At 47.7% G+C, this 22,271-nt stretch overlaps 2 protein-coding genes, 1 long non-coding RNA gene and 2 pseudogenes across 6 annotated transcripts in view; 3 read left to right on the forward strand and 2 right to left on the reverse strand.

The window, feature by feature from the left end:
* On the reverse strand, positions 1 to 2,493 carry LOC309871817. 2 transcript variants are annotated; one of them, XR_014315493.1, is made up of 5 exons: positions 2,449 to 2,493; positions 1,472 to 1,627; positions 1,237 to 1,305; positions 834 to 970; positions 1 to 211 (listed from the first exon to the last, which is right to left on the reverse strand). It is a non-coding gene; the product is annotated as an uncharacterized lncRNA (long non-coding RNA). The 2 variants fall into 2 exon arrangements; XR_014315494.1 differs by lacking the exon at positions 2,449 to 2,493 and having other exon boundaries at positions 1,472 to 1,930.
* Positions 2,494 to 3,575: 1,082 nt separating this feature from the next.
* Positions 3,576 to 5,953, forward strand: LOC309870610 (fibronectin type III domain-containing protein 4-like; the record flags this gene model as incomplete). Its single annotated transcript, XM_082742995.1, has 6 exons — positions 3,576 to 4,023; positions 4,216 to 4,360; positions 4,441 to 4,556; positions 4,793 to 4,997; positions 5,443 to 5,532; positions 5,823 to 5,953. The coding sequence occupies exons 1-6, from the start codon at positions 3,928 to 3,930 to the stop codon at positions 5,951 to 5,953; spliced, it is 783 nt and encodes a 260-aa protein (XP_082599121.1). The 5' UTR covers positions 3,576 to 3,927.
* A 2,677-nt stretch (positions 5,954 to 8,630) lies between these two features.
* Positions 8,631 to 22,271, forward strand: part of LOC309870611 (intraflagellar transport protein 172 homolog) — an 89,515-nt pseudogene continuing 75,874 nt past the window's right edge. Inside the window, exons 1-2 of the transcript XR_014316507.1 lie at positions 8,631 to 8,715; positions 11,372 to 11,514. The product of XR_014316507.1 is annotated as an intraflagellar transport protein 172 homolog (transcript). The remainder of the gene's footprint in view (positions 8,716 to 11,371; positions 11,515 to 22,271) is intronic.
* LOC309871798 (intraflagellar transport protein 172 homolog) lies at positions 11,808 to 14,865 on the forward strand. Its single transcript, XM_082745246.1, has 5 exons — positions 11,808 to 11,851; positions 12,297 to 12,533; positions 12,635 to 12,703; positions 12,915 to 12,994; positions 14,681 to 14,865. Exons 2-5 carry the CDS (start codon positions 12,465 to 12,467, stop codon positions 14,817 to 14,819), a joined length of 357 nt encoding a protein of 118 aa, XP_082601372.1. The 5' UTR covers positions 11,808 to 11,851; positions 12,297 to 12,464; the 3' UTR covers positions 14,820 to 14,865.
* LOC309871751 (elongation factor 1-alpha 1 pseudogene) lies at positions 19,321 to 20,944 on the reverse strand (annotated as a pseudogene). Its single transcript has one exon. The product of its transcript is annotated as an elongation factor 1-alpha 1 pseudogene (transcript).

Here is a 22,271-nt window from a genome sequence, read left to right on the forward strand (position 1 = left end):
GTGGGCCAAGGTTAAGGCAATAAGAAATGATGGGGACCAAATCAAACTGGGCACGATCTCCACCTGAAAGCCTTAAAATTCTATTTCTAGAAAACACTATCCAGGCCAAAGAAAATATTCACGGGCCAACTTGGCTTACCTGTCACTGCTTGCAATGAGGTAGGTGTAGAGGTTTCTGTCCTAGACCTTTCATCAGCTGGTTGAAGGAGACCTGTCAGCGGGGAAGGACACGGGTTAGTGATGAAAGTGAAGGGAGCGGTAACCTTGGAGTGTGAGGATTCTCTCAGGCCAGCGCTTAAGCCAGTCCTGCTTGGAATCTGGCACGTCGAAAGCTACTTGCAGATGACGGCTTGGGGTGCATGGGATGTAGAGACACCCTCAATAGATGGAGTGGGGCCCAGGTGGGTTCCGAAGATACGGGGTTCCGTGGTGAGGTCTAACTTTGAGAAGAGAGGGAGCCAGGCCTCAAGAGGGCCACCTAGGAGCTTAGCTATGATGAGCTTTATGGTCCTGAGGGTTACCCCGAGAAGGCAGAGGAAGGAAAATCGGGGACCAGGGTACTCACCGACATGAGGAACGCCATCCTGCCAGAGTTGCCCCCTCCACTCAGCACCACCAGCTCCCCCTCAGGTTCCTGAGAAAGAAAAATTCCCAGTGTCGCCAGGGCCTAGCTCCTAGCTCAGCTTGGGGGAAGCACATTCCTTCTTTGTCAGCAGCAGAAGAACTCCTGGGGAGACTCCTTAACCCTCCTTAACCACAAAAGGGAACACAAAGATGCCTGGATTTGAGAACGAAACTTCAGTCTGACTCCCAACTCTGGCTGAGCTACTTACTCCAACCTTACTCATTCCAGAAAGAACCAAGAGCAGCTTTGTCATCCACCAATCACTCAATAAAAAGCAGAGCTACCCAGCAATTATTAGCTGGATATATTTGGGCCAGCTACTGTGATTGTCCTTTGTTTTCCTATCTGGGAAAAAAAAAATGGAGACAATCACACTCATTTCACAGGTTTTTGCAAAGGTAATGAGAGTGAAAGCACAATGTCAATTACAGAGTGTGATGTAGATAATAGTTATTATAATTACTGTTGATTAATAAGATGACAATAAAGAGGCCAGAGGGAGGACTGGGAGAAAGGAGAATGGAGATGGAGTAAAATGAGAAGTGGAAGCCAAGAAAAGAGAAAGGGGGGAGGGAGAGAAGTTAGGAGGGGAGCAGACAGAGAGACTGTACCTTCAGCACTTCCTGCACTTTGCCAGCCACTTGGACCATGGTGGTCAGAACTGATTCACTATACAGTCTCTGTAGGGAACAGGTGGGAATCAGAAGCCAAGAAAAGGACATGGATTTGGGGGAGGGGGAGGAATGAATGGTGTGGTGGAGGGGCTCTCAGGTCTCAAACACGAAGGACCATTGGCATGGAGCTGGCATCTTTATTTTCAGTATCCAGGGGATGAGTCTGGGTTACCTAGTCTGTGGGCATGACTTGCCCCTCCTCCTGGAAGATCTCAGTATCACATTGTCCCAGCAATGGAACAGTTTGCTCGGCATCTGCTTTGTCGAGGTCCTGGGTCAGTGGGTTTGACTCCTCTGTGATTGGCAGGGCTGCCTCATACCCAGACCTCTAGAGGGAAGGGGCACAAGGATGCAGACAGGAAGCCCAGGCCTCGCTCACGCCTCTGGATCTGGAGGTGGGAGCGGCAGCAGGCACAAGGTTTGGGGACACACACACACACACACACACACCATCCAAGGATTTAGCCTGAACTTGGTACTCTGGGCCTAATAGGGGAAGGTCAGGAAGGAAGATGGGAAGGAGGAGAGGGAAAACAGAAACCCAGGGTGGAGGGAAGTCCAGAAGAGAAATGATTCTAGGAATCAGTGCAGAAGACCAACATGGAGAAGTGGGGGGGTGTCTCACCTCCCACTTGCCAGGCTCTGGGGTCTCAATCACCTGTTGAACTGTTTTGTGCCCGGCATGGTCGCACGCTGTGGACACCATCGTGCCTGCGTCTTTAGCCACACAAACCCTCTGTCACGCTAACTCTGCTTCCAGCTGGCGGGGCCTTATCTGAGCCACAGTGATGATTAACCCAGGTACCCTGGCCTCTCAGAGCACCGCCCCCTCTGAGTATCTCTCCACACCCTTTCCTGATCAGTTGGCCCCCAGCCCTCGGGGCACCCCAGGGAAGCTCCAGGGGTCCCTCTTTGCATGCATGCACACTACCCAGCCTCTGCTTTGCCCCATGAAGGGGGAAACCTGAGGTTCATTACTCTTAACCTTTGGACACAATGACCTCTTCTCTGGAGGGCCTGGAGCTCAGAAGTGCAGGGTAATACCCAGTCCCAGGACAAGGAGAATCCCTGAGCAGAGGATTCTTCTGGGACCAGGATGTAACAGGAGGCCAGAGATCAGGGTCCTCAGGGACAGCAGAGGCAGAGGACCTGAGCCGTGGCTTGATCACATGTCCAGAACACACAGTACTCCGGGCCCCTCTTGCTCCATTTTACTCTTTCATCTCAGAAGGAAGGTAACAGAAGCTTTGGAGCCCCAGGGGGGACACACGCTGAACTGAATATTACAGGAAAAAAGTGCCACGGAAATAGAAATGCTGCAATGAGAATTAGAAACCAAAGTATCTGCCCTAAATACAACATGAGCCAACAGTTATTTACACTGAACCATGCACTTCTCACATGCAGTATCTCACTGGGTGCATTCCCACTAAGGAGACCACACTGACACCCTCGTTTTGCAGATGGTAAAGCAGAGGCTCAGAGAAGTTAGGTCATTGCTGAAGATCACACAGTTGACAGAAAGGGGACTCACACCAGGTTTTTACTCCAGATCTCATGAAATAGTTTAAGGATTTATGTGTGTTAAACGAATGAAGTAACTAAAAGATTGGTGCAAATAATGATAATCCCTCGCTCACACAGTGTCATAAGATTTATAAAGACATTCCCCAACATTATCTCACTGGATCCTGCCAACAGCCCTATGAGGTTCTGGACGCTCTGGTTTTAGGAAACCTGACACTTAGACGACCAATTTCTGCACACCAGGCAGGAAGAAGAGCTAAAAACCATAGGTTGCTGCTCTTTATTTAGACTTCCGCCGCTATAAACCCAGCCTGCTGTCTTAACCGCTGGACTCCAGCTCTTCCCGTGCCCAGACACCTAGGTGACGCTCAATAAATATTTGTTTAATAAATTAAAGAATGAATGAGAGCGAAGAGAACCAATATCAGATTATGAATGGGGAAGAGATTTAAAAGTTGACGCAGTGTACAAGTGGAGATTTTACATCAATTATCTCGCCACTACGTCCCCTCTGGCAGGGGAAGTGGGATTCCTCCTCCCAACTTGGCTAATTCTACCCGGGCAGGGAAGGGGCCCTCCCGGGAGCCCGAGACCCTCGCACCTGCGCCTCTCTCTACGGCCCCCCCGCCCCCCGCAGGCTCCTTGGACCGAGCCAGGATCAGAGGCAAGGGGACCGGGGAGGCCGCCAATGGGAGGGTCGTGGGAGGAGCCCCGGGAGAACGGGGTCAGAGGAGGGGGGTGGGGGATGACGGCGGCGAGAACCCCGGCGGGGCGGGGCGGGCCGGCACGTCCCGGTTCGGCTGCGGCGGAGCGAGCGGGGCCAGCTCTGCAGAAGGCGGCGGCTAGCTAGCCGGGACGGTCACATCCCGCTGCAGGGGCCGGCGGAGCAGCCGCACTGCCTCCCGCACCGGGACTCCGGCCAGCGGCCAGGCCGCGCCGGCACCGCTCCCCCCCCCCCCCCCCCCGCTCAGGGACAGACTAGGCGGCCCGTCCGAGCTCTGGGGTCCCCCGCAGCCCCGCGGCCCGCTCCCGCTGCGCCTCCACCTGCCCTCTGTCCGCAGCCCGGTCCCGCGCTGCCCGCCGCGCCGGGCCCGCGTCGGGATGGGGCAGGGGCAGCGCCACGGAGCCGGGCGATGGGCCGCCCTCTGGGCACCGAGCAGCCCCCGGAGGCCTGACCCACCGCGAGGACCGGCGCAGGTGGGTGTGGGCCCGGCAGAGCGGCGCACTGGGGAAGTCCGGGTGATGCAGGGATGGGGAAGGCGTGGGGAGAACGGGGCGGGGGGATCCGGGGCTGCTGTGGGCGGTGGGGAGCCGGGGAGAGCTGCTGCCACGCGTGCGTTCTGGGCAGTCCTAGACAACCCCCCCGCCAACAACTCCTGCCACCTCCAGGAGCCCCGCCTGGATGTCAAGCGGATGCCCCAGTGCCTCCCAGCGGACTCGGTGGGGACCATGGCTTCGCTGATGCTCCTCTCCCCATATTTAAGCCCTATGGTCCTCCTGCTGGTCAGTTGTGACCTGGGCTTTGTGCGAGCAGGTGAGTAAAGGGGTAGTGGGGTCGAGCAGAGCTAGTCCGTACCTGGGACCTGTTAACCTATTCACTCTGGCAGCCAGCAGACCGACCTCGGTCTCCTGTGAATGTGACAGTCACTCACCTTAGAGCCAACTCGGCCACTGTGTCCTGGGACGTCCCAGAAGGCAACATCGTCATTGGCTACTCCATTTCCCAGCAAGTACGAATCACCCTTCTGCTCCCCAGCCTGTGTTCCCGCCTGTGTTCTTGGAACTCTGAGCCTTCCTTCTGTTAACCCCATCGGGGACCAAAGCTCCCCTCCCCGTGGTGGGGGAATCTGGGAGCTGGTGTCCCCTGGCTCAAGCTGCCCTTGTCATCCTACTCCGTGGAGTGCTTGGATGTTTGAGTCCTGGGACTGGTGTGAGACCACCCTCCTGTCCCATCATCTTCCCGCAGCAACAGAATGGCCCTGGGCAGCGTGTGATCCAGAAGGTGAACACCACCACCAGGGCCTGTGCCCTCTGGGGATTGGCTGAAGATAGCGACTACACCGTGCAGGTGCGGAGCATCGGCCTTTGGGGAGAGAGCCCCCCAGGGCCTCGGGTGCACTTCCGAACTCTCAAGGGTTCTGACCAGCAACCCTCCAACAGCTCAAGCCCAGGTGAGAGGCTCAGCTATCCTCCACTCCTGAAAGCTTTCGATTCTCTGGCTTTTTACCTGCCCTTCAGCCTCTTAATTTACTTCCCCCCAAACAAGCCACAGTCTAGCTTAGATGAATAAAAGGATGACTTAATTCAACATACTGCCAAGAAATGAGGAAAAAGGTTGGCAGGGGACTAGGTATAAACAGGCTGATAATGAATCGTTTGGGAGAAGGGCTTTCAAGCTTCCTTTTCCCCACCCTCTGTTCCCAGCCGCTGCAGTTTGCAGGAATACTTGCCCGCAACAGTCCTGCTTTTTTGGTCTCTAACTATCTGTCCACTGACAGCTTCCTAGAGAGGGGCTCTCAGGGGCAATCCTGGCACCAGACTCTCCATCCTTACGGGTCTGCATAGAAGAGCTCTGTGGCTGCTCCCCATAACCTAGAGTCTACTCTTTCTTCTCAGGTGACATCACAGTGGAGGGTCTGGAGGGAGAGCGACCATTGCAGACAGGGGAAGTGGTTATCATTGTGGTGGCGTTGCTCATGTGGGCCGGTGAGTGCGCAGCTGCACGGGGGACCAAGGATTGGGGGAGTGGGGGCTCAGTGAAGGTGGGAGGTCGTGAAGGCTCAGGAGAAAAGGCAGGGAGGGAAATGCAGTGGGGAGATGCTTAATTGGGGGTGAGCAGAAGTTTGAGGAGAGGAAGGCTAAGAGGGTGGTGCTCACATATGAGCACCAGAAATTCAAAGGTATTCTTCTAGAAATCATGTGGGTATCTCACTGTCCTTCAAGGCTGTGAGTGGGGAGGTCAAGATCAAGGTGCAGATTGTGTTGTTGTGTTTCAGCTGTCATTGGGCTCTTCTGCCGTCAGTATGATATCATCAAGGACAACGACTCCAACAACAACCCCAAGGAGAAGGGGAAGGGGCCGGAACAGAGTCCTCAAGGAAGGCTGGGGATGAGACAGGTGATGTGATGTGAGGCCGGTGAGGGAGGGAAGGGTGATTTTGCTTCTAGAAGCAGTCAGGGAAAGGGAGAAGGCCAGAGAGGGGCAGGAAGAGAGGGGAAATGGATATTTGGGATGGAGGAGGCTCTTACATTCCTGACATGAGACTCAAGACATTTTTTTTTTTAACAGAAAAAGTCACTATCCATCAACACCATGGATGTATGAGTGAAGAAACCAAACTCAAAAACAAATGCACTAACAACCTGGGGATGGGGATAGGATCAGGGAGAGCCTCAGTTGGTGATCTGCCCAAGACTGAAGGATACCATAATCTCCTAGAGGGTAATGACACTCCCACAATCTCAGGCCTGGTACCCATCCTCTTTCCACTGTGAGCAGGGCCAGAATGTAGGTCTCTTAGGGTCTGTGCCCCTGGGCCTGGGGAATGGCTATCAGATGGGAAATGTCCTTCCATTCCCCAGGTCCGGGGGAGAGACACTTGTTCAACTGTATCCCACTAGGTCCCAGATGGGCCCCCATTGCACCTGCATCAGGACTCTCGGCATCCCCAGGTGCCCTCACATCTTGCCTCTGGGTCTCAGAGGGGGGGTTTCTTTGGGTACTCCCCCTCCCCCAGCAACTCAAAGGAATTGTCTGGGTCTGGAGGCAGATGCTGCACCGCACTACCCCACTGTCTTCCATGGAGTCTCAGGGGCTCCCCCTCTCACCTGGTAGCCCCCCCAGCTGCTGGTGACCTCATCCCTTGGACATTTTTCCAATAAATGTTCTTGGACAAACTGGAGATGACTGTATGGAATCCTGTACAGTATACTGAAGACACTTCCCCACTGACCACAAGGGCCTCTCACACCACTACAAACTCGACAGGAGCACTCTCATTATTTTAAGGTGTTTGTTTTGATTCTATAGCTTGGAATGGGGGGGAGAGGACAGAAATGGGTGTAGAAAACTAGAGCCCTAGTTCCTTTTGTTTTGTTCAGTGAGAAGTGGGGGGAGAAGGAAAAGAACGGGGGGGGGGGATATAAATTCTCCTGCATCCGTGGAAACAAAGGTCATACCACATGAGAGGGGCCGGTAACCTTTTTAAGTTCACTGCCCATTTTGACACCCAAGCTTTTCACCATTGATTCCTCTGACTCCTCCATCAACCTCGAGTTAATTTCCAGAAAAGGACTGAACGGTGTTTTGGGACAAATGAAAGAGCAGCTCCACTAATGGATCCTTCAGTGCCACGTGCTCCTATCCTGTGCACTCCTGTACTCCTAGTCTTCCCCGCACTCACTTTTACTTTTGTTTCTGTCTGCCTCTGTCTCGCTGATTCGGTCAAAGTCCATAATAACTGTAAAGTGTAAATGACTTTATATTCACTCTCTGCCACTATATCCAGAGGAGGAGGATGGAAATAAAACTGAAGGGCTGGAACTCCCCTGTCAAAAGACTTATACTTTGGGCTCTGGGGCTACTTTCTTCCTGTGAAAATAGAGGCCTTCCTCTACTGTTTCCTAAATTCCAAGGGTGGGAAGATGGTGCCAGTGAGAGAAATACCTGTTGACGTCTGCAACCACTGTGGGGGGAACGCTGCAGAACCCAGAATCTGGACATCATATGCTATACTCTCTGAAGAATTATAGGTCTTCTCAACTTTGGATCTTTCCAGAGGAGGTGTATGAATGCTCCTTTTCTGCATGTCAGTCTCTCTGGCATGTTCCAAGAATTTAGACCAGTAATTCTGAAAGGGACCCCAATCCAAACAGATCAAGAAGTCATCATCCTTTCTACCTCACCAAGCTCCAACCCCAGGTATCACAAGACTTAACTTCATCCTATCAGATAAGCCCAGTTCTCATTTGCCCTCTGCCTTGAACCACAAAAGCATCCAGATCTGGGCAGCAGTCTTTGATCCACTGCTACCCAGTTCTGAAGTAGTACCTCTCACTGGCCACTGGCGCGGAAACACTCACATCTCGGACTCTGGACACCTCATCTCTTGGGATGGAAGTGGCACGGGGTATAGAAGCATGGCATAGATATAGGGAGCTACGAGTTCAGGCTGTTTCAATGCATCAGCTCTGGGTTGATTCCCAGTTACATCGTTTACTGTTCATTTGTTAAGGGACCCCTCTAATCCCGAGTCTCCTGGCATGTGAAATGGAACTAATAGTACCATCCCCTTCAAAAGCTGTCTTTGAGATTAAATGAGATAATGCATCTACAACCTTTTGCACGGTACCTGGCAGACGCATCCTGAGTATTCGGTTAGCTATCATTACTAGCCTTGTGATACCCCGTGCACATCATAGAGCCTATCTGGGTTCAACCCGGGCTGCTGCAAAACGTATGAAAGCAACCGCCCCGCCTTCCTCAAGGGTTGTAAGGATTAAAAGAAGTATTCAGCCACACTTTACTCACAATTCAGGAAGGAGTAAGACCGTGATTACTTAGGGCCTCGAGTTTGCTGAGGGCTTGTGGGCGTGGCTTGAGCTTGGGTTTGCAAGCAACGACAGGATTGGTTGAAGAGAGGAATCCAGTCCTCTCGGTCCGCCCTAGGCCTCACTGGGCCTGCGCATATTCTGTTTGCCTCACTGCCAAGCTAAGTGGTGACCTTGCGAAGTGTGTCGCGTAGTAGTCGCCTCTGCGTCAGCTGCAGTTGCTGCCATTGCGTGGCGGGTTGTCCAGTTAACGACGGGAGCTGTCGCTGACTGGTGGCATCCGAGAGACAGGTGTTCGTCATGCAGTTGAAGCACCTGAGGACCCTGCTGAGCCCTCAGGTGAGGAGTTGCGTGCCTCTTCCCTCCCCCGCCAGCCTTAACGTTCCCAGAGAAGTGGGGGGAACTGAAATCTCACGATGGTGAGCGCCTACTGTATGCGGAATCTCTGCTCGGTCGGTAGTGTGCAGTAGCAGGACGGACCGCTAACCGGGGTAGCTTTCATCCGTTTCCTTTAACATCAGTTGTGTACGAGGCCCCGTGCTGGGCGCACATGGAAACAGCGAGCCTAAGTCTGCGCCCGGATAAACAAGCGCTTTAGGTAAAAGCCCCAAAGACGGAGTGCGGAAGACCTCACGTTCGTTCTGATGATGGAGATCTCAGATTCGGAAAAGGCTGGGCACCGGGAGAGGAACCATGCTGAAGACAGGCTGGGTTTTGGAGCTAGGAGACCAGCACTCAAGTCCTAGTGCCAGCTGCACTTTCAATAAATGGTCCAATCCCGCTGACCTGAAGCCCTTGGCACACAGTCTCTGAGCGCCCACCCAGCGGCTTCATTTGGAAAATGGGAGTAACAATAATAGCAACCTGAGGGGTTTGGGGGAAGAGTTCGCAAAAGCCTTCGTGAACTAAAAAGCCCTGTAGAATCTGATAGACGAGAGAGAACATCCAAAATTCAAAGGATAGACTCAGACAAAGCTAATGATAGTATCTGCCATTAGTGAATGTTTGCTATGTAGCCAGACAGCATCATTTAAAGAGTTAGGATTGTGGTTTGTGGAGTCAGACATACGGGGATATAAATCTTGGTTCCACCCCCTTACGAACTGTGTATGTCAATTTGAGCCAATTACTTACCTTTTCTGAACCTCAGGTTCCCCATCTGTAAAATATGCATAATCATCTCTGTCTCAGCGTTATGATGTAAAAGGACAATGCATATTGAGCATCTATCAAACTGCCTAGTCTATGGAAAGATCTTGTTAAAGGTTAGTTTTTATTATTCTACTCCCGGCCCTCATTGAATCCTCAGGCAGTGCTATGAGGAATGAGGAAGGCTTCAGAGCGAATGTGGTATTAGGAGAATAGAGGGAAATTAGAACAAAAGAGAGAAGTGCTCATTGCTCAGGAAACTGCCCCCGAAATTGTAATTTAAAAATTCCTTTACCCTAATGGAATAGTTGGAAGTGAAAATTCCCTCAGTCTTTCAAAATAAGATGTCATGATGCAGGGTAGGGCAAAGGCCCAGGTTGGCAAAATGATGAAGGAAGATGATGAGCAAGGAAAACGAGGAACCCTCAGCCCTTCAAACCTAATTTAATCAAGCGGTGGATGGGGGGGGTAAAGGTGGTGGTGTGGCTATTTTCTGACTCTGAAGATTTTGATGGTCGGGAGAAAAAAATAAAGGCCTTTTAAACCTGGGACTTTGGAGGTAGGTGGATTAGGGGTGACAAGTAACAAAGTTTCAAACCAGAGCTCTGGAGCCCAAGTAATTAATCACACAATTGGAGCAGAGGCTAAATGTTTTATTTCAAGGAGGGAAGTCCCTAGTGCAGAACCGTTGATGACCAGGTGGTGGACAGACGTGGAAGAGAATAATCGACTGGGAGATGATCACTTCAAAATTGGACTTCAGAGCAGTGCGTAGTTTGGGGGGGTGATTAAAAAAAAATAAGCTGGTGGCAATTTCATCTTAAATCTCAACTCTGATTGTTTTACTCCCCATTCCAGAACTTTCACTGTCTTTTTCCTACCAAATAAGCCTAAACCCCTTGGCCTAATTTCAAAGTATTTTTGTACTGGCCTCCCTGTTTTTCCTGCCTTACTTCTTCTGTTCTATTTGCAAGATAGTTTCAGCTATATTAAATTACTGTCTCTTAATGAGATTTGCCTTTGCTCCTATCATTCCTTCTACTTCAGATAACTTCCCCCATTTAACTACATCCAATTCTTCAAACCTTAAAGTTGGTCATTTAAACATAAAACGATTTCAGATTTCAGGCTTTTCCAAACTATCATCTTGCTTTGTACAGGCCTCTCTAATGGGATTTTTCCTGTTTGCACATGTTATTAGTCTGGGGCCAGGGACCGTATTTTGCTCTTTGTCTTCCTCTCAGCCCCTGACTACATTCCTTTCTCAGTGTGGTATTCAAAAAATATTGAATGAGGAGTGCCTGGGTGGCTAACTCATGAAGTGTCTTCAGCTAGGTCATGATCCAGGGTCATGGGATTGAGTCCCACATTGGGCTCCCTGCTCACTGGGAAGCCTGCTTCTCCCTCTTGCTGCCCCTGATTGTGTTCCCTTTCTCGCTGTCTCTCTGTCAAATAAATAAATAAAACCTTTTAAAAATAATATTGAATGAAAAAAAAATGTATATATTGAATGAATGGCCGAAGACCAGAACCTATTAAAAAGAAAACTTATCAGACCAATTGAATTTATTTCAGTTGAGCTATGAAGGAGCAAGGCCATTGCAAGGGCACATTGGTACGCTTGATTCTGCGTGTCACCTCGAAGTGTATTTGCATTATGGGTTTCTAAAGCACCTTGTTCTCCTGGGCCAGAGTTTTATAGCCTTGGAGACCAGGATGCATCTTTTGTTTTAAGGACTATGATGTGGAGAATTGACCAAAGTCACAGTACAGCTAAAGGAACTAAAATGCTTTTGTCACTTTAGACGAACAGCTGCGCTTATTTTTGCCCCCTCTGCCTCTGCAGGATGGAGCTGCAAAGGTGACCTGCATGGCTTGGTCCCAGAACAATGCCAAGTTTGCCGTCTGCACAGTGGACCGAGTGGTGTTGCTCTACGATGACATGGGGAGCGGAGAGAGAAATTCTCCACCAAACCAGCTGACATGAAGGTGAAGAGAGTACTCTGTGTGTCAACCTGTTCATGGGGTCTTAGGAATCTGGAAAACTTCCTAACTAACTTCCCCAGCCATCTGCCCAGAAATGGCCTGCCCCATCTTTTCTCAGGATAAATCCCTCACGCTCAATACAGTCACACAAACATCTTTTCTCCTCTTTTCTCTCCCATGTGTGCTCATGACTTTTTTTTTTTTTCTTTTCCTTTTTTAACTCTTAGTATGGCAAGAAGAGATATATGGTGAAGGGCATGGCTTTTTCTCCCGATTCCACTAAAATTGTCATAGGACAGACCGACAACATCATCTATGTGTACAAGATTGGCGAAGATTGGTGAGGATAGAGACTTGGAGGTGGGGGTGACCTGGAAAAGAAGGGGAAGGCGGGAAGAAATGTCTCACTGGGGAAAGGGGAGAAGAGAAGATGATGGTCCAGGCTGGGACGTGGAGAGCAAAGGCCTTCCCGATTCTGTTGCTGCTTCCCTATCTGTGCCTGTCTTGTGTTGTGAGATCCCATCCCTGGGGGAATCAGCCTAAGGTCAGCATGAGGACCTGTGATAGGATCCCTTGGTGACACAGCATCTTTGTTCCTGTTCTAAAACTGCTCGGGCTCCATTTTATGCCTCCATTATGTTCCATTTTAAGCTCCTATGGAATAGAAGGTAACATTAGGGGGAGCAGGGAACGTATCTGGTCTTTCTTCCCTTCCCCCAGCATCACATGTGGCACTTTCTTTATGAAAGTGTTTTTAATGTGTTTTCCCTCCTTTTATTTGGCAGGGGTGACAAGAAAATCATCTGTAAGAAATTCATCCAGACAGTAAAGTTCAGACCTGTCTCGGGGAGATTTGGATGAGCAAACATATATCAATATAGCTACCTGTAAATGTAACCGGAAGTTGCATTTTTAACTTGTCCATCTGACCTTTCCAGCTGAGAGGATGGAGGATGGTGCTGCGTGGCTGCCCCTCCTCCTTGCTTTCCCCCCATGAACCCGGCTGTGTCCTCTTCTCCGCTGTAGGCGACTGGGGCGGTGGCATGTGGCGGGGGTTCAATTTGTTATAAATGCACTGGGCGACATGGACAGGGTTATCCTTTTCATGATTTCCTCCTTGCAGAGTACTGTCACCTGTCTGCAGTGGCCAGCAGAGCAGCACATCATTGTTTTTGGACTGGCTGAAGGGAAGGTAAAGGATGAAGAGAAACACAAGAGAGGTTGTGGTTGGGGATAACGGTTCTGGAGAGAGAAATACAGTTAAATGTCTCCCGTAGGGTCAAGTTATATATTGGGGGAGAAAATGGAAGGACCGGTTTTTTGTTATTTCTTTTTCTTTTCTTAGGATCTGGGTGGGATTGAAAGGAACCTAACCAGACTTGTATCCATTTTCCCATTTTCAGGTTTCTTTAGCAAACACTAAAACTAATAAATCATCTACCATCTATGGGACAGATTCTTACATGGTATCACTGACAACAAAGTGAGTAAGGAAGAGCAGTATCCCAAGCTGAGAGACATAGGAAGAAGCAATGGGGATGTCGGGGCTGGGAGACTATAATATGGAAGATGGGGAGGACTGGTAGCAGGGAGCCCAGGTAGGGTAATGTTTGACATAGAAGTGTGATTTCTTGGTGAGACAGAGTAATCTCTTTCTTCCTCTTCCTCTTCCTTTTAATTCACTCACTTGTTTAGTTCCTCTGGGAAAGGAATTCTCTGTGGTCATGCAGATGGCACCATTGTTAGGTATTTCTTCAATGATGAAGGCTCTTGAGAGTCACGGGTATGACTAAAGGATGCTGTGAGTTGGGGGTAAAGAAACACAAGATCGTTTTTAGGGGAGGTTGAACATTAAGATAGAGGTGGTTGGCCGGGTGCACATTTGGATGCAGCCACAGAGAGAATTTTTATTCAGGAGGCCACAGCCTAATATTTGTGGGCAAGGAGTTATGGAGGGGAAAGGATTCTGAGAGTAGGGGAAAGTGAAAATTATTCTTATCTATGTAAAAAGTGTATTTATATGTATAAATTTATTCAAAAAAGTCATTCTCAAGAGAGAAAAGGGAAAGGGTGGGGGATAAAAGGAATGTTTATGTTTTACTTTATGTAATTCTCTATTATCTGAATAACTTACCTTAAAAATTACTTGTAGAGGGGTGCCTGGATGGCTCAGTTGGTGGATCATGTGACTCTTGATCTCAGGGTTGTGAGTTTGAGTGCCACATTAGGTGTAGAGATTACTTAAATAACTAAAACTTTAAAAAAAAAAAAAAAGTAACCCCTTTCTCCTGAGTGACTTTCTCCAAACTAGGAGAAATCCAGCCTTAGCCTATAGCACTCTCCCCTGAAACTAGAGAATCTCTTCTTCCCTTTTGACTCCAAAATAAAAATATGACATTAAAGGCAGGAAAGAGAAATTCATACTTTATTGGGATCCAAAAGAGATTAAGAAAAAAAATTACTCATGTAATAATTGAATTTATTTCTTGTGTGAAGAAAGAGTTGTATGTTCCGTGTGTAGGACATGTCCCTTTTGGAGGCCTTAGAGGTGTTTACTAAAGAACTCAATATACAAGCCTTTTGAGGTTTCCTCTTGTGGACAATGTCAGACGTGTGTGTGTATGTCATACATACGTGTGTAAGAGTATAAAACCTAAAGACAGTTTGTGAACTTCTCTAGATTAGGATGTGTTGGGGTGGGAAAATGTTGGAAGATTTATACAGGGTATAAATTTTTCCTAGAAAGGAAGAATCCCTGACTGAGGCTGTCAGAGTCAGAGTGCCTGGAACCCTTTACTTCTGTCTTAGGGGAAGTCGGTTAGCCACCCATGCCCTCCCTATGCCTTGGCTTGGGCAACCAACAGCATCGTGGCTGCAGGCTGTGATCGCAGAATTGTAGCCTATGGAAAGGAAGGCCGCGTGCTACAAACTTTTGATTACAGCCGTGACCCTCAGGAGCGGGAGTTCATCACCGCTGCTGCAAGCCCTGGGGGCCAGGTTCCGTCCTTTGAACCTTTGTGTCCTCTCCTATGAGATTCCCTAGCATGTGTGTTCTCTCTCACTTCCTCTCTTCTCTACTACAGCGAGACTCATTGCCTTCTGTTACACACCCATTTCCACCCTTTTGCTCAGTCTCCATCTCTTCTGCAATCCACCTCCTCAATTTCAGACTTCGGGTACTCAACTGGAGCCCTCGAAGAAGCATCTGGGAAGAGGCAAAGCCCAAGGAGATTGCCAACTTATATACCCTCACTGCCTTGGCCTGGAAACGGGATGGCTCTCGACTGTACGGTGCGTTTTACAAGTAATCCCTTTCTGCCTGGGTGACTTTCTCCAAACTAGGAAAAATCCGGCCTTAGCCTAAAGCACTCTCCCTGAAATATAACATTAAAGGAAGGAAAGAGAAATTCACACTTTTTGGGAAGCCAAAAGAGACAAGGAATTCTGTAGGCAGGGCTGATTTCTCCCTTTCCTCCCATCACTATCCTGGCGTCCTGTGAGTGCCACCTCTTTCCATCTGGTACTTCCCAAAACTGCCAGCCCTTTTACTGCCAACTCTTTCCTAGATTCTAGAACGTGGGTTTCAAGGGTGTCTCCAGATATCCTTCCGATGCCTGTTACCATTTATGTTGTCGCTTTCCCTTCTAGGGCACACTCTGGTGGAGTGGAACAGTTTGACTGCTGCCTCCGGAGAAGCATTTACAAGAGTAAGTTTGAGTTGACATGTGTGGGACCTAGCCAGGTAAGCAGCTGATAGCCTGCTGCACCAAAATCTCCTTCTGGACACTGCCACAGTGCCAAATTGAACCCCTGGCAGAGCTGCTCTGGAGAACAGAGTGTATCAGGCAACTCTTTGGCAACTTTCCTGTTGTAGCCCTTCCAGCTTATTGTAAGAAAAGATTTAAACACCAAATTGAAGGGGTACAGAGATCGCCACTTCCATATTCCTGAATTAAAACTTTACTACCTGGGGCGCCTGGATAGCTCAGTCTTAAGTGTCGGACTCTTGATTTCAGCTCACGTCATGATCTCAGGCTTGTGAGATCAAGCACCCCGAGGGGCTCCACGCTGGGCATGGAGTCTGTTGAAGATTCTCTGTTTCCTGCTCCCTCTGCCCCACCCGTGTCTCCATCTCTCTCTAAAACAAAACAAAACAGAAAAAGCTTTATTACCTGTATGTTGTTAACTGGGGAGTTTAGAATTATGCAGGTGCATGACATTGCTTTAGGGCCTCTGAACTCACCGTGTATGACATTGCAAGGTAATTTCTTAGTTCCTGAGCCCACTTTTCTGTTTTCTCTCCCTCTGTCCTCTTTTCCTTCCATTTATTATTCATTGGTTCCTTCATTCTTTTTCTCTTTTTTATAATTTTGCTTACTTATTTGCCAGAGTGTCTGCACAGGATCAGGGGAACTCCAGAGGGAAAGGGAGCACTCGGACGTGGGGCTGAATATGGGGCTGATCCCTAGACCCCAAGATCATGACGTGAACTGAAGGCAGATGCTTAATCAGCTGAGCTACCCAGGCACCCCTCTTTTTTTTTTAAGATTTTATTTTTAAAATAACTCTACACCCCACATGGGGCTCAAACCCACAACTGAGATCAAGAGTTGCATGCTCCTCGACTGAGCCAGCCAGGCACCCCAGTTCTTTCATTTTCTGTCCATTCTCTATACATGAGCACTGTTAGGACCGAGAATACAAAGATAATTGTCTGTATTCTGTTGTTCCTTAATCAGGATCATTTTAGCAAAGAGGTATATGAAATGACAGTATGATCAGTATATACCACGATGAAGTAATCACAAAGATTTTCACAAGAGGTACTGGAAGTTAAGGAGAGTGATTAGTTTTACCCCGTATGTATTATATATTAGCATTGAAGGAGATAATCTCTGAAAACATTTTGTATATCGTAAAGCACTGTGTGAATGGGAGGTGTCATTTTTACCAACAATAGCCTAGGCTACGTGAGGAAACAAGAGACTAGCTTTGCTTAACCCTGTAGAGCTGGGCACGGCAGGTTCACCCCTCTTTGGGGTTGAGGGAAGCCTCAGGGAGCTCAGACTTGTACCTTACCAAGGTGATTGTGAAGAACCTGTCATCGGGGACCCGGGTGGTACTCAAGTCACACTATGGCTACGAGGTGGAAGAGGTGAAAATCCTCAGAAAGGAACGTTACCTGGTGGCCCACACGTCAGACACGCTGCTGCTGGGGGACCTGAACACTAATCGCCATAGTGAGGTAGGAACCCCAGGCAAAGGGGCGGGGAATGGAGCATCGTGAGCTGCTACTTCTGGGGAGCCCGGGTCCTTAAGGGGGAAGATCTCTAAGGAAAAGCTCTAAGATGCTGGCGTTGGGGACCTGGTGGACCTGGGAGTGAGACCCTGGAGATTTAGAATCCTGGAATGGGAATTCCCACTGTTGGACTGTTTTTACAGCATCTCTCAGAAGCCTAGAAGCCTAGGGCAGAATGTGACACAGCACCCCACTTGTGGAACATCAGGGCCTTCCTACACTCCTTCTCCCTGCTCCCTACCCCGCCCTTCTCTCAGTGTTGTCTTGGATACTTACCCACATTGTTCTTATGTCCTCTCCCTCTTTTACGGGTGGCTTGGCAGGGATCTGGTGGCAATGAGAAGTATTTCTTTGGAAATGAAAATGTGAGTAGAGCTTGATTGACTGACCATCACCATCTCAGTCAACCTCCTAGCTAAGAGAGAGCAGAGAAAGAAAGGAGGGCGAGATAGGCAGAGGAATAGAATAAAGAGAAAAGTGGGGGTCACTTTGCACTGACGAGACATCTCCCTCTACTACTGTTGCCCGTGCAGACTTCCTCATGCAAACTTCCCACCACGTGACAGTCCCTTCATCCCCAGGTGTGCATGATCTTCAATGCTGGAGAACTAACCCCGGTGGAATATGGGCGTCATGATACCTTGGGTTCTGTGCGTACTGAATTCATGAACCCCCACCTCATCAGGTAACCCCACAAGATTCTCTAAATTTTTGAAACCCAAAAGAAGTCCCTTCTAACCTCTAACTCCTGTATCCTCAAGATTAATCTAAAAACTTCATCCCCTATGGTACTTTGGGCCCTTGCTCAACATCCCGATGACCCAAGTCCATTCTGCCTTACCTCACCCTTCGTGTTTCAGTGTCCGTATTAATGAGCGGCGTCAACGAGGGATGGAAGACAATAAGAAATTGGCTTATCTTTTTGATGTTAAGACTATTGCTATAGGTAAGCCTCTCTCATAATTCTTTTTTTTTTTAACCATCCAAAATTTATTCTCCAAGAAGACAGCATCAGCAGGTAAAACTACAGGGTTTCTCCAAAGATTATACATTCACAAGGGCATTACTTAACTGTAAGAAAGGCTCTGGCGTGTTCTCTGTAACAATATCTACTTCACAGTGTAAACAGGTTACTAGCATTGTGTTCAACGTACAATTCCAGAAGGAAAGGCACAACGTGTCAAAAAAAATTTTTTTGGATCCTAAAAGACAGGTGCAATAACACAGACAAACTTTTGGTAACAGTCTTGATCTACTTCCCCACAAAGCAGGAGATTTCTCCACTCAGACATTATGGTCTTTCTCCTTCCTTTTTGAACCAGGAGAGCACGTTTCATCATTCCATATACAAAAAGGGTAAGGAGTTAGAAAACAAAAACAAACAAACAAACAAACAAAAAAAAAACCCAAAGAAACAAAAAAATATCTTAAATGTCTGGCGGCTCTCACCACATTAATCAATCAAGGTTTAAGACAGGGCATGAGAACACTTCAGCCGTCAGAAAATAGGAAAATAAATGCTATGGTTACAAAAATAAAAAAAATAAATGAGGTAGATAAAGCTTTTACACCCATGACTTGCCTGTTCCAACTTCGTAGCCTTCATGCAACACTCATAGTAACTTGGCATTAAGATGCACCAAGGACATTTTTGTACACATTAGTATGAGAACCTATGAGGAACATGCCCTTCTGTGACTTTCTTCTAGAACGAAAACCCAAGTTCTTCAATCGAGTAGGCACTGGCGAACCAAATGAAGTAACAGGAGGGTCCCTGCTCAGCTGCCCACCTCTCCTGGTGGCTCAGGAAGGAGGCATCTGGAAAGCAAGGCAGTACATTGGCACTCTTGGGGCTCTAACTGAACTGTACTTAAATAAGCAGCAACACACATCGAGTCCCTTCGGACTAAACGCAGTCCATTTGAGGGAATCCTATTTAAGGTTCCAAGGTTGAAGGAATTTTGTAATTCTACAACCTTAGTTTAAAAAACAAAAAGTACATTCAGGAAAAAAAGGAAGGAAGAATGGGTGAAGGAGGCTTGGTGGTCAAACACAGGTCCCTAAACAGCTCTCTCATAATTCTGATAACAAAACAGAGGTTTATAGATGCTTCCATATCACAGGGGTGTGTAGAGTGGAGAATGCAGAAATCTGAGAGGCACCAGGTAAATGTATGGCCCTGCTCTCACAGAGGATGTGGGAAGTGTTCTAATCCACGTGTGCTAGTCTGTGTCTAGCTGTAGAGATACAGATACACTGTTAGGCATATCAGCTTGTCCCTGTAATTATTCATGTTCTTTAGACATGTATCTTAGGGCTAGGAATTGTGAACTGTAGAGCAGAACCATCAGTAAATTTTTTTTTTTCTCATTAAACTTTTGTTTTAATGGGTCTCAAAATTCTGTGACAGATTTTTGGTCAAGTTGTTTCCATTAAAAAATACTGATTTTAAAAACTAATAACTTAAAACTGTCACACACACACAAAAAAACAAATGGTCCACAAAACATTCTCCTTTCCTTCTGAAGGTTTTACGATGCATTGTTATCATTAACCAGTCTTTTATTATTAAACTTAAATGGCCAATTGACACAAACAGTTCTGAGACCGTTCTTCCACCACTGATTAAGACTGGGGTGGCAGGTATTGGGGATAATATTCATTTAGCCTTCTGAGCTTTCTGGGCAGACTTGGTGACCTTGCCAGCTCCAGCTGCCTTCTTGTCCACTGCTTTGATGACACCCACAGCAACCGTCTGTCTCATGTCACGAACAGCGAAACGGCCCAGAGGAGGATAGTCAGAGAAGCTCTCAACACACATAGGCTTGCCAGGAACCATATCAACAATGGCAGCGTCACCAGATTTCAAGAACTTGGGACCATCTTCCAGCTTTTTTCCAGAACGACAATCTATCTTCTCCTTCAGCTCAGCAAACTTGCAAGCAATGTGAGCTGTGTGACAATCCAGCACAGGTGCATATCCAGCACTAATTTGGCCTGGATGGTTCAGGATAATCACCTGAGCTGTGAAGCCAGCTGCTTCCATTGGTGGGTCATTTTTGCTGTCGCCAGCCACATTGCCACGACGAACATCTTTGACAGATACGTTCTTGACATTGAAGCCCACATTGTCCCCAGGAAGAGCTTCACTCAAAGCTTCATGGTGCATTTCAACAGACTTGACTTCAGTTGTAACGTTGACTGGAGCAAAAGTGACCACCGTGCCAGGCTTAAGAACACCAGTCTCCACTCGGCCCACAGGGACAGTACCAATACCACCAATTTTGTAGACATCCTGGAGAGGCAGACGCAAGGGCTTGTCAGTTGGACGAGTTGGTGGCAGAATGCAATCCAGAGCTTCAAGCAGTGTGGTTCCACTGGCATTCCCATCTTTACGGGTGACTTTCCATCCCTTGAACCAAGGCATATTAGCACTTGGCTCCAGCATGTTGTCACCATTCCAACCAGAAACTGGCACAAATGCTACTGTGTCGGGGTTGTAGCCAATTTTCTTAATGTAGGTGCTGACTTCCTTAACGATTTCCTCGTATCTCTTCTGGCTGTAGGGTGGCTCAGTGGAATCCATTTTGTTAACACCAACAATTAGTTGTTTTACACCCAGTGTGTAAGCCAGAAGGGCATGCTCACGGGTCTGCCCGTTCTTGGAGATACCGGCTTCAAATTCACCAACACCAGCAGCAACAATCAGGACAGCACAGTCAGCCTGGGATGTGCCTGTAATCATGTTTTTGATAAAGTCTCTGTGTCCTGGAGCATCAATGATGGTCACGTAATACTTGCTGGTCTCGAATTTCCACAGGGAGATATCAATGGTGATACCACGTTCACGTTCAGCTTTCAGTTTATCCAAGACCCAGGCATACTTGAAGGAGCCTTTTCCCATCTCAGCAGCCTCCTTCTCGAATTTTTCGATAGTTCTTTTGTCGATCCCACCACATTTGTAGATCAGATGACCAGTAGTGGTAGACTTGCCTGAATCTACGTGTCCGATGACAACAATGTTGATATGAGTCTTTTCCTTCCCCATTCTGGTTTAGGATGAGCGGTGGTTTTCACGACACCTGTGTTCTGGCGGCAAACCTGTTGCGAAAAAGCCCATCAGTAAATTTTTGAACTTTCCTGTTTAGACTTAGGACATAGGATAATGGACTGTTTGAACCGGAAGGGGACTTATTTTCTGTAGAGTTTGACACTGGTAGCCAGTGAGGACAAAATTTATTTGAATTTCACAAGTGTTCACATAAATAAATAGATTTTATTTTACATATTAATAATTAACTCTGGGGACACCTGGGTGGCTCAGTCAGTTAAGAGCCTGCCTCTGGCTCAGGTCATGATCCCAGAGTCCTGGGATCAAGTCCCACATCAGGCTTCTTGCTCAGCAGGGAGCCTGCTTGTCCCTCTGCTTTCTGCTCTTCCTGCTTGTGCACTCACTCTCTCTGACAAATAAGTAAAATCTTAAAAAAAAATTAACTGTATCATGAAATGTTTCAAGCATAGAAAAATGTATTTAGAGCAGCACAGTATTCCCTATGATGTATAGAGAATAGCATATCTATATAGCGTCATTAAGAACAAGGGTCTAGAGTCAAACGTCCCCACTTCTGCAATTATACCTGTGCGATCTTAGGTCAGTTTCTTAACCTTTCTGTATCTCAATTTCCTCATCCACAAAATGGGGATAAAAATCGTACCTACCTTATATGAAAAGCACTTAGACTAATGTCTGGCAAATAATAAGCACTTAATAAATGTTAGCTATTAATAATATTATTATTACTTGTGTACCCATTCCTAGTTTTTTTTTTCTTAAGATTTTATTCATTTATTTGACAGATGAAGATATCAAGTAGGCAGAAAGGCAGGCAGAGAGAGGAGGAAGCAGGCTCCCCACTGAGCAGAGAGCCTGATTCAGGGCCCGATCTCAGGACCCTGAGATCATGACCTTAGCCAAAAGCAGAGGCTTAAACCCACTGAGCCACCCAGGTGCTCCTAGTTTGTGATTTTTGAGGTCTCGTTTAAGAAGTTTCCCTGGGGCACCTGACTGACTGAGCCAGAGGAGCATGTGACTCTTGATCTCAGGATCGTGAGTTTGAGCCCCATGATGGGTGTAGAGTTAAAGAAAGAAAAATTTTAAAACAGAAAAGGTTTCCTACTCCCTCCTATATTTTAATATTTTTAGATTTTGTTTTTCACTTGGAATTATATTTGTGCATAATGTGGGTGTGGCTCATATTTTACTTTTTCCACGTTGAACCATTTATTGGAAATACGTTCTGTACTCACAGATTCGTAATGTCCCCTCTTATAAATCAAGTTTCCAGATACATATGGGTCTGTTCTTAAGATACTTTTACAGTTCATGAGCTTTATGTTTCACTTCCAACTGTTGAGTTGTAATGGAAATGGTGTAGTGTGGCGGCCCATGTTCCAGGGGCAG

This window comes from Mustela nivalis, assembly GCF_964662115.1.
Source record: "Mustela nivalis genome assembly, chromosome: 8".
Lineage (NCBI taxonomy): Eukaryota > Metazoa > Chordata > Mammalia > Carnivora > Mustelidae > Mustela > Mustela nivalis.

Excerpts from the sequence above, each read along its gene's own strand:
- LOC309871798 (XM_082745246.1), top strand. The coding sequence starts at position 12,465 with ATGGTGCTGCGTGGCTGCCCCTCCTCCTTGCTTTCCCCCCATGAACCC. Across the intron at positions 12,534-12,634 it reads GCTGTGTCCTCTTCTCCGCT|AGTACTGTCACCTGTCTGCA; the intron begins GTAGGCGACTGG and ends TCCTCCTTGCAG. Across the intron at positions 12,995-14,680 it reads ATGGTATCACTGACAACAAA|ACTTCGGGTACTCAACTGGA; the intron begins GTGAGTAAGGAA and ends CCTCAATTTCAG.